At 50.3% G+C, this 15,797-nt stretch overlaps 1 protein-coding gene across 1 annotated transcript in view; it reads right to left on the minus strand.

The window, feature by feature from the left end:
• Positions 1 to 6,146: 6,146 nt before the first annotated feature.
• Positions 6,147 to 15,797, minus strand: part of LOC147095864 (gamma-aminobutyric acid type B receptor subunit 1-like) — a 235,019-nt gene continuing 225,368 nt past the window's right edge. Inside the window, exon 5 of the mRNA XM_085973731.1 lies at positions 6,147 to 6,259. Coding sequence (XP_085829857.1) covers positions 6,147 to 6,259 — 113 coding nt within the window. The remainder of the gene's footprint in view (positions 6,260 to 15,797) is intronic.

Raw genomic sequence — 15,797 nt, forward strand, 5'->3', positions numbered from 1 at the left:
CGGGGAGTGAGGGTACTGGGGAGTGAGGGTACTGGGGAGTGAGGATACCGGGGAGCGAGGGTACCGGGGAGTGAGGATACCGGGGAATGAGGATATGCAGGAGTGAGGATACCGGGGAGCGAGGGTACCGGGGAGTGAGGATACCGGGGAATGAGGATATGCGGGAGTGAGGATACCGGGGAGTGAGGATACCGGGGAGCGAGAATTCCGGGGAGTGAGGGTACCGGGGAGCGAGGGTACCGGGGAGTGAGATTAGCGGGGAGCGAGAGTACCGGGGAGCGAGAGTACAGGTGCGCGAGAGTACCAGGGAGTGAGGATACCACGGAGCGAGGATACCAGGGAGCGAGGATACCGGGGAGCGAGGATACCAGGAGCGAGGGTACCGGAGCGCGAGAGTGCTGGGGAGCGAGCGTACTGGGGCGCGACGGTACTGGGGTGCAAGTGTACAAGGGAGCAAGGGTACCAGGGAGCAAGGGTTACCGGGGAGCAAGGGTACCAGGGAGCAAGTGTACCGTGGAGCGAGAGTACCGGGGAGCGAGGGTACCGTTGAGCGAGTGTACCTGGGAGCGAGGGTATACCGGGGCGCGATGGTACTGGGGCGCGAGGGTACCGGGTAGCAAGAATACCATGGAGCGAAGATACCGGGGAGCGAAGGTACCGGTGACCGAGGGTACCGGGGAGCGAGGGTTCCGGGGAGCGAGGGTTCCGGGGAGCGAGGGTACCGGGGAGCGAGGGTTCCGGGGAGCGAGGATACCGGGGAGTGAGGATACCGGGGAGTGAGGATACCGGGGAGCGAGGATACCGGGGAGTGAGGATACTGGGGAGCGAGAGTTAATTGGGGAGTGAGGGTACCGGGGAGCGAGGATACCGGGGAGCGAGTATCCCGGGTAGTGAGCGTACTGGGGAGTGAGGGTATCGGGGAGCGAGGATACCGGGGAGCGAGTATACCGGAGAGTGAGAGTACCGGGGAGCGAGGATACCGGGGAGCGAGTGTACCGGGGAGTGAGGATACCCGTGAGTGAGGATACCGGGGAGTGAGGATACCGGGGAGTGAGGATACCGGGGAGCGAGGATACCGGGGTGTGAGAGTACCGGGGAGTGAGAGTACCGGGGAGTGAGGGTATCGGGGAGCGAGGATACCGGGGAGCGAGTATACCGGAGAGTGGGGGTACCGGGGAGCGAGGATACCGGGGAGCGAGTGTACCGGGGAGTGAGGATACCGGTGAGTGAGGATACCGGGGAGTGAGGATACCAGGGAGTGAGGATACCAGGGAGCGAGGATATCGGGAAGTGAGGGTACCGGGGAGCGAGATTATACTGGGGAGTGAGGGTACCGGGGAGTGAGGGTACCGGGGAGTGAGGGTACCGGGGAGAGAGGATACCGGGGAGCAATGGTACCGGGAGCGAGGATACCGGGGAGCGAGGGTACCGGGGAATGAGGGTACCGGGGAGTGAGGATACTGGGGAGTGAGGATACTGGGGAGTGAGGATGCCGGGGAGTGAGGATACCGGGGAGTGGGAGTACTGGAGAGTGAGGATACCAGGGAGTGAGGGTACCGGGGTGTGAGGATACCTGGGAGCGAGGATACCGGGGAGTGAGTATACCGGGGAGTGAGGATACCAGGGAGTGAGGATACCGGAGAGTGAGGTTACCGGGGAGCGAGAGTACCGGGGAGTGAGGGTACCAGGGAGCGAGAGTATACCGGGGAGTGAGGATACCAGGGAGTGAGGGTACCGGGGAGCGAGAGTACCGGGGAGTGAGGGTACCAGGGAGCGAGAGTATACCGGGGAGTGACGATTCCGGGGAGTGAGGGTACCGGGGAGTGAGGATACCGGGAGTGAGGATACCGGGGAGTGGGGGGTACCGGGGAGTGAGGATACCGGGGAGTGGGGGTACCGGGGAGCAAGGATACCGGGGAGCGAGGATACCGGGGAGTGAGGATACCGGGGTATAAGGATACCGCGGAGTGAGGGTACCAGGGAGCCAGGATACCGGAGACTGAGGGTACCGTCGAGTGTGAGTACCGGGGAGCAATGATACCGGGAGCGAGAATACCGGGGAGTGAAGATACCGGGGAGCGAGTGAACCGGGGCGCGAGGGTACCTGGAGCGAGGGTACCGGGGAGCGAGGATACCGGGGAGTGGGGGTACCTGGAGCGAGGGTACCGGGGAGTGAGGGTACGGGGGGGCCAGGGTAGCAGGAGCGAGGATACCGGGGAGTGGGGGGTACCGGGAGCGAGGGTACTGGGGAGTGAGGATACCGGGGAGTGAGGATACTGGGGAGTGAGGATACCGGGGAGTGGGGGTACCGGGAGCGAGGATACCGGGGAGTGAGTATACTGGGGAGCGAGGATACTGGGGAGTGAGGATACCGGGGAGTAAGGATACCGGGGAGTGGGGGTACCGGGAGCGAGGATACCGAGGAGTGAGTATACTGGGGAGTGAGGATACCGGGGAGTGAGGGTACTGGTGGTTGCGTCGACTGGAGGGCAAGTTTCGATGGTCTCATTGTCCTTTTCCGCTCCTCCACTTGAAGGAACTCTCCGTCTGCAGTACTGCGTCCTGGCCACCCAGTGGCAGTGCTGCTCCAGCCGGTGTTGCTGTCCGGCGGCACAGTGCTGTCCTGCAGCCTCCCTCTCCCGAGCACTGGGGGACAGTTTAAAGGGACCAGGCTCCCTGGGGAGCGGCGATCAGGGTTCGATCTACCAGGACAGCCTCCAACAATGTATTACCGCCCGCATTACACTCACTGCCGGGGGTGGAGAGAGTGTCTGTGTTTCCTACGTCCTGCCCTGTTGTATACCAAGCCCCCAAATTCTGAGGCTGTTCTCCATCAGTAACAGGAGATCCATGGGACTCCCAGAGAAACAGCATCAGCGACAGCTCTTAGCTGCTTCTCCGGGACTCACCGGGAGAGCCCCTACGGAATTTCATGGCCAGGGTCCAGAGGAACAGGAGGAGGCCATTCACCCCCCCTCGAGCCTGTTCCGCCATTCAATAAGCTCATGGCTGATCTGTATCTTAACTTCATCAACCCGCCTTGGATTCGTAACCCATAAGACCCTTACCTACAAAATCTATCAATCTCAGATTTGACATTTCCAATTGACCCCCTCCCCCCAGCCTCCACAGCTTTTTTGGGGGAGAGAGTTCCCGATTTCCACTACCCTTTGTGTGAAGAAGTGCTTCCTGACATCACCTCTGAATGGCCTAGCTCTAATTATAAGGTTACGCCTCCTTGTTCTGGAATAATATCTTCTAATATCTTCTATGTTTCTATAGAGTACTGAATTTGGATGATCAGCCATGATCTCATTGAATGGCGGAGCAGGCTCGAGGGGCCGAATGGCCTACTCCTGCTCCTATCTTCTATGTTTCTATGTTTCTAATCCCCCCACCAGAGGAAATAGTTTCTCTCTCTCTCTACCCTGTCAACTCCTTTAATCATCTTAAACACCTCAATCACATCACCCCTTAATCTTCTATATCTGAGGGAATACAGGGCTAGTCTGTGCGACCTGTCCCCATAATTTAAGCCTATTAGCCCCGATGGGTGAGTGAGATGATCCAGTGAGTGAGAGGGCGAGGCAGATCAGGAGAGTTGATGGTCCCGGTGACTCACTTAGGGTCGCTAACTCTGGTTGGACGTAGTCCTGGAGGTTTTGTCATGTGACCTCCGGCTCCACTGGGTCAAGCAGCCTTTACTTCCCCGCCTCCGATAATTGTACCACTAAGAAACAGAAGCGTTCAACGAGACGGCCTCTTTGATTTTTCTCTCGGGTCCTGCTGGCAGGCAGTGTCCTGGAGATTAATCTCCGATCGCTGGAGACTCCGGGGCCAATCCTGGAGGGGTTGGCAACTCCCGAGGCTCAATGCACCGGCGGAGCTGGGCCCGGGGGCAGTGTTGGGGCCCAGCCTCGATCTCTAGTCTGCGCTGAGTGAGCTGGGGGGTGAGTGGGCGGGGAGTGGGTGGGCGGGGAGTGGGTGGGTGGTGGAGCAGCTGGAGTGGCTCCGATCAGTCTGAGAATTCCCGGCTCCTGGGCACGATTGGGAGGCCCCCGTCCCGCTGCGCGGAGTGAGGGCGAGAGTTGGGTCCGAGCTCGGGACCCACTGCCAATGGCTGTCAAACCCCTGGCCGCTGCCGGCTGCAGAAACCCGTGTTGGGCAGTAGTGCGAAGCGGGCAGAAGCCAATGGCCCGCCTGTTAGACGCCCGGTCCAATATTCGAGCAGGGGCGTGTGATGGGGGGCGGTTGCTGTAGCGCCCCAAGACGGATTTTTACCCCAGCGACATTCGGTGATTTCATAGAGTCATAAAGCTTTCGAGTCATAGAGTTATACAGCACAGAAAGAGGCCCTTCGGCCCATCCTGTCCTCGCCGGCCATCAAGCCCTGTCTATTCTAATCCCATTTTCCAGCACTTGGTCCGTAGCCTTGTATGCTATGGCATTTCAAGTGCTCATCTAAATGCTTCTTGAATGTTGTAAGGGTTCCTGCCTCTACCACCCTTTCAGGCAGTGAGTTCCAGCTTCCAACCACCCTCTGGGTGAAAAAGTTTTTCCTCAAATCCCCGCTAAACCTCCTGCCCCTTACCTTGAATCTATGCCCCCTCGTTATTGACCCATCTACTAAGGGGAAAAGTTCCTTTCTATCTACCCTATCTATGCCCCTCATAATTTTGTACACCTCAATCAGGTCCCCCCTCAGCCTTCTCTGCTCTAAGGAAAACAACCCCAGCCTGTCCAGTCTCTCTTCATAGCTGAAGTGCTCCAGCCCAGGTAACATCCTGGTGAATCTCCTCTGCACCCTCTCCAATGCAATCACATCCCTCCTGTAGTGTGGTGACCAGAACTGCACACAGTATTCCAGCTGTGGCCTAACTAACATTTTGTACAGCTCCATCATAACTTCCCTGCTCTTATATTCTATGCCTCGGCTAATGAAGGCAAGTATACCATATGCCTTTTTAACCACCTTATCTACCTGTCCTGCTGTCTTCAGGGGTCTATGTACATGCACACCAAGGTCCCTCTGATCCTCTGTCCTTCCTAGGGTCCTACCATTCATTGTGTATTCCCTTGAATTGTGCGTCCTCCCAAAATGCATCACCTCACACTTTTCAGGGTTAAATTCCATTTGCCACTGTTCTGCCCATCTGACCAACCCGTCTATATCGTCCTGTAGCCTGAGTCTTCCCTCCTTGCTAGTTACCACTCCACCAATTTTTGTGTCATCTGCGAACTTACTGATCATATCTCCTACATTCATATCTAAATCATTAATGCACACTACAAAGAGTAAGGGACCCAGCACCGATCCCTGCGGTACACCACTGGACACAGGCTTCCAGTCACAAAAACAACCTTCGATCATCACCCTCTGCCTCCTGCCACAAAGCCAATTTTGGATCCAATGTGCCAAATTGCCCTGGATCCCATGGGCTCTTACCTTCTTGACCAGTCTCCCATGTGGGACTTTGTCAAAAGCCTTACTGAAGTCCATGTAGACTACATCAACGGCACTACCCTCATCCACACACCTAGTCACCCCCTCAAAAAATTCAATCAAATTGGTTAGACATGATCTTCCCCTGACAAAGTCATGCTGACTATCCCTGATTAATCCTTGCCTTTCCAAGTGGAGACTAATTCTGTCCCTCAGAATATTTTCCAATAATTTCCCTACCACTGATGTTAGGCTCACTGGCCTGTAATTCCCTGGTTTATCCCTACTACCCTTCTTGAATAATGGTACTACGTTAGCTGTTCTCTAGTCCTCTGGCACCTCCCCTGCGACCAGAGAGGTTCTGAAAATTTGTGTCAGAGGCCCTGCAATCTCCTCCCTTGCCTCACACAGCAGCCTGGGCCTGGGGATTTATCCACTTTTAAGACCACTAAAAGTGAGGTGCCGGGGGTCATGTCACCCAAGAGAGGTCAACACTCCCAGCAGCTCGGAGGTCAAGTTTACTGATTAGTCACTTCCCACGTGAACTCTGACCTCCCAGCGACATTCCATGAAACGACGCCAATTGCCTTGCGCCATGGCAACAGAGACAGGGCAAGCGGGAAGCAGTTGTCAAGGCAGCGTGACATTCTCTGCAAAAATATTGCTCAGGAATGTGGATTACAGTGCAAGTTCCCCACACCAATCATATCACAACCTCTCCGATCCCACCCTCACCAGCAGCGCCCCTCGACAATCGCATTCTCCGTCCTTCTGCAGAATACTCACTGTGCAGTACTTGGCTCCCATTCCTGTTCACTGGAAAACAGAAAAAGATGGACATCAGGCTCAATTATAAAGGAGAACTCAATGTAAACCCTCCGCACAGAGCGGGATTAAATGGACTGGACTTGAACAGAGTGTTTTATTTGGGAATTCGGAAAAGAGTGGGAAGGAGTTGCTGCTTTCTGCCTACACTGCTTGTAGTGCTTTGTGTTACAGGTAGATATTTAATTTCAGTCCCCATAACTTAATCTAGATCAGGTATCTAGTCAGGAAACTACAATGTAGACTAAGTTACCGAATTACAAATTCTATTAAATAAATCAATGTCATATAGGGATGGCAGTGCAGGTGGTGTGCTGCAACTACAGCATGTGGGAGATTGTGGAGAACATCGTGATCCCGGACAACCACGTTTGCAGTAAGTGCCTGCATCTTGAGGAACTTCAGCTCAGAGTTTTTGAGCTGGAATCTGAGGTGCAGACATTGCGGGGCATCAGGGATTGGGAGAGTTACCTGGATACTTTGGTTAGGTAGTGGTACAGGTCTGGTTTGTGATCAGGGACAGGAGGGTGTGACTGCAACTCAGGCAGGTATGGGGACCCCAGGTAGAAACATAGAAACATAGAAGATAGGAGCAGGAGTCGGCCATTCGGCCCCTCGAGCCTGCTCCGCCATTCAATGAGATCATGGCTGATCATCCAAATTCAGTATCCTGTCCCTGCCTTCTCCCCATATCCCTTGATCCCTTTAGCCTTAAGAAATATATCTAACTCCTTCTTGAATATATTTAATGAATTGGCCTCTACTGCCTTCTGTGGTAGAGAATTCCACAGGTTCACCACTCTCAGGGTGAAGAAATTCCTCCTCATCTCAGTCTTAAATGGCTTACCCCTTATCCTTGTTCTAGGCTCCTCCACCATCGGGAACATCCTTCCTGCATCTAGTCTGTCTAGTCCTGTTAGAATTTTATAAGTTTCAATGAGATCCCCTCTCAATCTTCTAAACTCCAGCGAGTACAAGCCCAATCGACCCAATCTCTCCTCATACGTCATTCCTGCCATCCCAGGTATCAGTCTGGTGAATCTTCGCTGCACTCCCTCCATGGCAAGAACATCCTTCCTCAGATAAGGCGACCAAACCTGCACACAATACTCAAGGTGTGGTCTCACCAAGGCCCTGTACAACTGCAGCAAGACATCCTTGCTCCTGTACTCAAATCCTCTTGCTATGAAGGCCAACATACCATTTGCCTTCTTAACCGCCTGCTGCACCTGCATGCTTACCTTCAGCGACTGGTGCACAAGGACACCCAGGTCTCGTTGCACTTCCCCTTTTCCCAATCTATTGCCGTTCAGATAATAATCTGTCTTCCTGTTTTTGACACCAACGTGGATAACCTCACATTTATCCACATTATACTGCATCTGCCATGCATCTGCCCAATCATCCAACCTGTCCAAATCATACTGGAGTTTCACTGCATCCTCCTCACAGCACACACGCCCACCCAGCTTTGTGTCATCTGCAAACTTGGAGATATTACATCTAGTTCCCTCGTCTAGATCATTAATATATATTGCGAATAGCTGGGGTCCTAGCACCAATCTCTGTGGTACCCCACTAGTCACTGCCTGCCACTCGGAAAAAGTCCCGTTTATTTCAACTCTTTGCTTCCTGTCTGCCAACCAGTTCTCTATCCAAGTCAATAGCTTGCCCCCAATCCCATGTGCCTTAATTTTGCACGCTAATCTCTTATGTGGGACCCTATCGAAAGCCTTCTGAAAGTCCAAATAAACCACATCCACTGGTTCTCCCTTATCTATCCTCCCAGTTACATCCTCAAAAAATTCCAGTAGATTAGTCAAGCATGATTTATCTTTTGTAAATCCATGTTGACTTTGTCCGATCCTGTCACTGTTTTCCAAGTGCTCTGCTAATAAATCTTTTATAATGGACTCTAGCATTTTCCCCACTACCGATGTCAGGCTTACCGGTCTATAATTCCCCGTTTTCTCTCTACACCTTTTTTGAATAGTGGGGTAACATTAACTACCCTCCAATCCATGGGAACTGTTCCAGAGTCTATAGAATTTTGGAAGATGACCAGCAATGCATCTACTATTTCTAGGGCCACTTCCTTAAGCACACTAGGATGTAGATTATCAGGCCCTGGGGATTTATCGGCATTCAATCCTGTCAATTTCCCTAACACCATTTCCCTACAAATACTGATTTCTATCAGTTCCTCCCTCTCATTAGACCCTATGTTCCCCGACATCTCTGGGAGGTTATTTGTGTCCTCCTTTGTGAAGACAGAACCAAAGCATGTATTTAATTGGTCTGCCATTTCTTTGTTCCCCATTATAAATTCCCCTGATTCTGACTGCAAGGGACCTACGCTTGGCTTCACCAATCTTTTTCTCTTCATATATCTATAGAAGCTTTTACAGTCAGTTTTTATGTTCCCTGAAAGCTTACTCTCATATTCTATTTTCCCTTTCTTAATTAATCCCTTTGTCCTCCTTTGTTGAATCCTAAACTACTCCCAATCCTCAGGTTTCTGGCCAATTTATATGTCCTCTCCTTGGATCTTATGCTATCCCTAACTTCCCTTGTTAGCCACAGTTGAGTCGCCTTCTTTGTTTTATTTTTATGCCAAACTGGGATGAACAAATTCTGTAGTTCATCCATGCGATCTTTGAATGTTTGCATTGCCTATCCACCGTCAACCCTTTAAGTAATGTTTCCCAATCCATCCTAGCCAACTCGCCCCTCAGACCATCGTAGTTTCCTTTATTTAAATTCAGGACCCTAGTATCTGAGTCAACTACTTCACTCTCCATCTTAATGAAGGTGCAGTGCTGGAGGAGCATCAGCCTTTCCCTTGGTCCAACAGGTACAAGGTCCTTGCTGCCTGTGTGGATGAGGGAAAAGCCTGTAGGATGGATGATCAAGCTGACCATGGTGCAGGAGGCCATTCAAGTGGGGGGAGTAAAAGGAAATGTAGTTGTGGTCGGGGACAGTATAGTCAGAGGGAAAGATACTTTTCTCTGCAGCCGCGACCGAGAGTTCCGAAGGTTGTGTTGCCTGCCAGGGTTCAAGACATCACCTCACGGCTGGAGAAGAACACATTGTACAGCTCTCTCTCTCTCTCTCTCTCTCATTGTACAGCTCTCTCTCACACACACACACTGTACAGCTCTCTCTCTCACACACACACTGTACAGCTCTCTCTCTCTCACACACACTGTACAGCTCTCTCTCTCTCTCACTGTACAACTCTCTCTCTCTCACAAACTGTACAACGCTCTCACACCCTGTATAGCTCTCTCTCTCTCTCTCTCACTGTACAACTCTCTCTCACACACACACAATACAACTCTCTCTCTCTCTCACACACTGTACAACTCTCTCACACCCTGTATAGCTCTCTCTCTCTCTCTCTCACTGTACAACTCTCTCTCACACACACACTGTACAACTCTCTCTCTCTCTCACACACTGTACAACTCTCTCACACCCTGTATAGCTCTCTCTCTCTCTCACTGTACAACTCTCTCTCTCACACACACTGTACAACTCTCTCTCTCTCTCACACACTGTACAGCTCTCTCTCTCTCTCACAAACACTGTACAGCTCTCTCTCTCACACACACACTGTACAGCTCTCTCTCTCTCTCTCTCACACACACACACTGTACAGCTCTCTCTCTCTCTCTCACACACACACACACTGTACAGCTCTCTCTCTCTCACACACAATGTACAGCTCTCTCTCTCTCTCACACACACGGTACAGCTCTCTCTCTCTCTCTCTCACACTGTACAGCTCTCTCTCTCTCACACACTGTACAGCTCTCTCTCTCTCACACACTGTACAGCTCTCTCTCTCTCACACACTGTACAGCTCTCTCTCTCTCTCACACACACTGTACAGCTCTCTCTCTCTCTCTCTCACACTGTACAGCTCTCTCTCTCTCACACACTGTACAGCTCTCTCTCTCTCACACACTGTACAGCTCTCTCTCTCTCACACACTGTACAGCTTTCTCTCTCTCTCACACACACTGTACAGCTCTCTCTCTCTCTCTCTCACACTGTACAGCTCTCTCTCTCACACACACTGCACAGCTCTCGCTCTCTCTCTCACACTGTACAATTCTCTCTCTCTCACACACACTGTACAGCTCTCTCTCTCTCACACACACTGTACAGCTCTCTCTCTCACACACACTGTACAGCTCTCTCTCTCTCTCACACACACTGTACAGCTCTCTCTCTCTCTCTCACACACTGTACAGCTCTCTCTCTCTCTCACACACTGTACAACTCTCTCTCTCTCTCACACACTACAGCTCTCTCTCTCTCACACACACTGTACAGCTCTCTCTCTCTCTCACACACACTGTACAGCTCTCTCTCTCTCACACACACACTGTACAGCTCTCTCTCTCTCTCACACACACTGTACAGCTCTCTCTCTCTCTCTCACACACTGTACAGCTCTCTCTCTCTCACACACTGTACAACTCTCCCTCTCTCTCTCACACACTGTACAGCTCTCTCTCTCTCTCTCACACACTGTACAGCTCTCTCTCTCTCACACACTGTACAACTCTCCCTCTCTCTCACACACACTGTACAGCTCTCTCTCTCTCACACACACGGTACAGCTCTCTCTCTCTCTCTCACACACTGTACAGCTCTCTCTCTCTCTCTCACACACTGTACAGCTCTCTCTCTCTCTCACACACTGTACAACTCTCTCTCTCTCTCACACACACTGTACAGCTCCCTCTCTCTCTCACACACACTGTACAGCTCTCTCTCTCTCTCACACACTGTACAACTCTCTCTCTCTCTCTCACACTGTACAGCTCTCTCTCTCTCACACACACTGTACAGCTCTCTCTCTCTCACACACTGTACAGCTCTCTCTCTCTCACACACACTACAGCTCTCTCTCTCTCTCACACACACTGTACAGCTCTCTCTCTCTCACACACTGTACAGCTCTCTCTCTCTCACACACACTGTACATCTCTCTCTCTCACACACTGTACAGCTCTCTCTCTCACACACTGTACAGCTCTCTCTCTCACACACACTGTACAGCTCTCTCTCTCTCACACACTGTACAGCTCTCTCTCTCTCTCTCACACACACTGTACAGCTCTCTCTCTCTCTCACACACTGTACAGCTCTCTCTCTCTCTCACACACACTGTACAGCTCTTTCTCTCACACACACTGTACAGCTCTCTCTCTCTCTCACACACTGTACAGCTCTCTCTCTCTCTCACACACTGTACAGCTCTCTCTCTCTCACACACACTGTACAGCTCTCTCTCTCACACGCACTGTACAGCTCTCTCTCTCTCTCACACACACTGTACAGCTCTCTCTCTCTCACACGCACTGTACAGCTCTCTCTCTCTCACACACACTGCACAGCTCTCTCTCTCTCTCACACACTGTACAGCTCTCTCTCTCTCTCACACACACTGTACAGCTCTCTCTCTCACACACACACTGTACAGCTCTCTCTCTCTCTCACACACTGTACAGCTCTCTCTCTCTCACACACACACTATATAGCTCTCTCTCTCTCTCACACACTGTGCAGCTCTCTCTCTCTCACACACTGTACAGCTCTCTCTCTCTCACACACTGTACAGCTCTCTCTCTCACACACACTGTACAGCTCTCTCTCTCTCTCACACACACTGCACAGCTCTCGCTCTCTCTCTCACACTGTACAATTCTCTCTCTCTCACACACACTGTACAGCTCTCTCTCTCTCACACACACTGTACAGCTCTCTCTCTCACACACACTGTACAGCTCTCTCTCTCTCTCACACACACTGTACAGCTCTCTCTCTCTCTCACACACTGTACAGCTCTCTCTCTCTCTCACACACTGTACAACTCTCTCTCTCTCTCACACACTACAGCTCTCTCTCTCTCACACACACTGTACAGCTCTCTCTCTCTCTCACACACACTGTACAGCTCTCTCTCTCTCACACACACACTGTACAGCTCTCTCTCTCTCTCACACACACTGTACAGCTCTCTCTCTCTCTCTCACACACTGTACAGCTCTCTCTCTCTCACACACTGTACAACTCTCCCTCTCTCTCTCACACACTGTACAGCTCTCTCTCTCTCTCTCACACACTGTACAGCTCTCTCTCTCTCACACACTGTACAACTCTCCCTCTCTCTCACACACACTGTACAGCTCTCTCTCTCTCACACACGCGGTACAGCTCTCTCTCTCTCTCTCACACACTGTACAGCTCTCTCTCTCTCTCTCACACACTGTACAGCTCTCTCTCTCTCTCACACACTGTACAACTCTCTCTCTCTCTCACACACACTGTACAGCTCCCTCTCTCTCTCACACACACTGTACAGCTCTCTCTCTCTCTCACACACTGTACAACTCTCTCTCTCTCTCTCACACTGTACAGCTCTCTCTCTCTCACACACACTGTACAGCTCTCTCTCTCTCACACACTGTACAGCTCTCTCTCTCTCACACACACTGTACAGCTCTCTCTCTCTCTCACACACACTGTACAGCTCTCTCTCTCTCACACACTGTACAGCTCTCTCTCTCTCACACACACTGTACATCTCTCTCTCTCACACACTGTACAGCTCTCTCTCTCACACACTGTACAGCTCTCTCTCTCACACACACTGTACAGCTCTCTCTCTCTCACACACTGTACAGCTCTCTCTCTCTCTCTCACACACACTGTACAGCTCTCTCTCTCTCTCACACACTGTACAGCTCTCTCTCTCTCTCACACACACTGTACAGCTCTTTCTCTCACACACACTGTACAGCTCTCTCTCTCTCTCACACACTGTACAGCTCTCTCTCTCTCTCACACACTGTACAGCTCTCTCTCTCTCACACACACTGTACAGCTCTCTCTCTCACACGCACTGTACAGCTCTCTCTCTCTCTCACACACACTGTACAGCTCTCTCTCTCTCACACGCACTGTACAGCTCTCTCTCTCTCACACACACTGCACAGCTCTCTCTCTCTCTCACACACTGTACAGCTCTCTCTCTCTCTCACACACACTGTACAGCTCTCTCTCTCACACACACACTGTACAGCTCTCTCTCTCTCTCACACACTGTACAGCTCTCTCTCTCTCACACACACACTATATAGCTCTCTCTCTCTCTCACACACTGTGCAGCTCTCTCTCTCTCTCTCTCACACACACTGTACAGCTCTCTCTCTCACACACTGTACAGCTCTCTCTCTCTCACACACACACTGTACAGCTCTCTCTCTCTCTCTCACACACACTGTACAGCTCTCTCTCTCTCACACACACTGTACAGCTCTCTCTCTCTCACACACTGTACAGCTCTCTCTCTCTCACACACACACTGTACAGCTCTCTCTCTCTCAGTTCAGTTCAGTTCAGTTCAAATGCTTTATTGGCATGAAAGTTTACAGAGAACCATATTGCCAAAGCTTACATAGCAAAAAGGTACAGTTTTCCAACATTCTGTAGGTGTCAATCGATTTGACATTTGTTGGGTATATACAATATTACTTTTAAACAATATTAATTTTAAACAGTCTTTCTACTTCATTTGGTACGTTCAATATTAATTTTAAACAGTCTTACTTTTAAACAGTCCTCAGGTTGTGACATGTTGTTACATATTTAGCCCCAAGGTATGGTCTGTCTCCTTCTCCTAGGACTAATCTCAATTTTGACAGATCATCCAATTCCTTGAAATCTGGGGTTGTTTGGCTTAGCTTGTTGAATAATATGTTTCTTGATGTGTTGAATTTTTCGCATTTTAGGAGGAAATGCATTTCTGTTTCAACCTCGCCAGCCAGACATTGATCGCATATTCTATTCTCTCTAGGCTGCCAGGATTTCTTGTATCTGCCTTTTTCAATTTCCAGTTGGTGGTCGCTTAGTCTGTACCTGGTGAGGGTCTGTCTCTGTTTTGTGTCTCTGATGGTCGTGAGGTAGTCTGCCAGTTTATATTCTCTTTTTAGGGCCCGGTAACATTCTAATCTGCTTTGGCTTTCGGTTATTTTGTTCCAATGTTCCAGGTAGGTTTCTTTGCATTTTTTAATGATTTGGTTCACTCGGATTGGTGTTTGGACGGCTGTGTTGGTCTGGGGCTGGTCAGGGTCCGGCTGAGTACTTAGTTTCAGTAGCAGCTGACTCAGGGGACTCTTTTCTGGGTTTAGCTCTTGGGTCTGAAAGGCTTTGAAATGAAGGGTGTCTGGGGAGCTAGATTTGAGGTGATTTAGGAAGTTTAGTGCTCGTTTTTGGATGTTTATTATCAGTGGGTATCTGCCTAGTTCGGCTCTGCATGCATTTGTTGGCGTTTTTCTTTGGGTGCGAAGGATGCTTCGGCAGAATTCTGCATGTAGGGCTTCTATTGTGTGTTTTTCCCATTTAGTGTAGCTTTGGTGATTTAGCGGGCCCCATACTTCACTACCGTACAGTGCAATGGGCAGGATTATGCTGTCAAAAATTTTGAGCCAGATTTTGATTGGGATTTGGATGTTGTAGAATTTTCTTTTTATTGCATATAGGGCTCTTCGGGCTTTTTCTTTTAGTGCATTCACTGCTATGCTGAAGCTCCCTGATGCTGTAATAGTTAGACCAAGGTAGGTGTAGCTCATAGTGTGTCCTATAGTGGTATCACTGAGGGTAAACTGGTATTTGTTTTCCTGACATCTGGGTCTTTTCTGAAAAATCATGATGTTGGTTTTCTTTAGATTTACTGTTAGAGCCCAATTTTGGCAGTATTTGTCGAGTAGGTCTAGTTGTTGCTGTAATCCCTGTTCTGTGGGAGACAGCAGAACCAGGTCGTCCGCATAGAACAGGGACTTCACTTCTCCATCCAGGAGACGGAGACCTGGTGACTCGCTTTGCTCCAGCATGTCTGCTAATTCATTTATGTATATGTTGAACAGGGTCGGGCTCAAATTGCAGCCCTGCCGGACGCCTCTTCTCTGGGTGAAGAAATCGGTGCGTTTGTCTCCAATTTTGACCCCGCATTTGTTTTTCAGATACATTGATTTAATAAGGTCATAGACTTTGCCCCCTATTCCACACTGAAGAAGTTTATAATAGAGCCCTTCGTGCCATATAGAGTCAAAGGCTTTCTTGAAGTCGATGAAACAGGCGAATATTTTCCCATTTTTTGTTTGGTGTTTATGTTTTTCAATGAGGGTGTGAAGGGTATAGATATGGTCGGCGGTGCGGTGTTTTGGAAGAAAGCCTATTTGGTTTTTTCTGGGGATATTATGTTTGTTAAGAAAATCAAGTAATCTACTATTTAGAATACTGCAGAATAACTTCCCTAGACAACTGTTGACACAGATGCCGCGGTAGTTATTTGGGTCTGATTTGTTTCCACTTTTATATATGGGGGAGATTAGTCCTTGGCACCAGATATCGGGAAAACAGCCTGAGCGTAATATGATGTTGAATAGTTTGAGTATCGCACCCTGCATCTCCATATTGCTGAACTTTAGCATTTCATTTTTGATGTTGTCTG

The sequence above is a fragment of the Somniosus microcephalus genome, unplaced genomic scaffold (genome assembly GCF_052327205.1).
Source record: "Somniosus microcephalus isolate GS21.2 unplaced genomic scaffold, FLI_Smic_1.0 unresolved_chr1, whole genome shotgun sequence".
Taxonomy (NCBI): domain Eukaryota; kingdom Metazoa; phylum Chordata; class Chondrichthyes; order Squaliformes; family Somniosidae; genus Somniosus; species Somniosus microcephalus.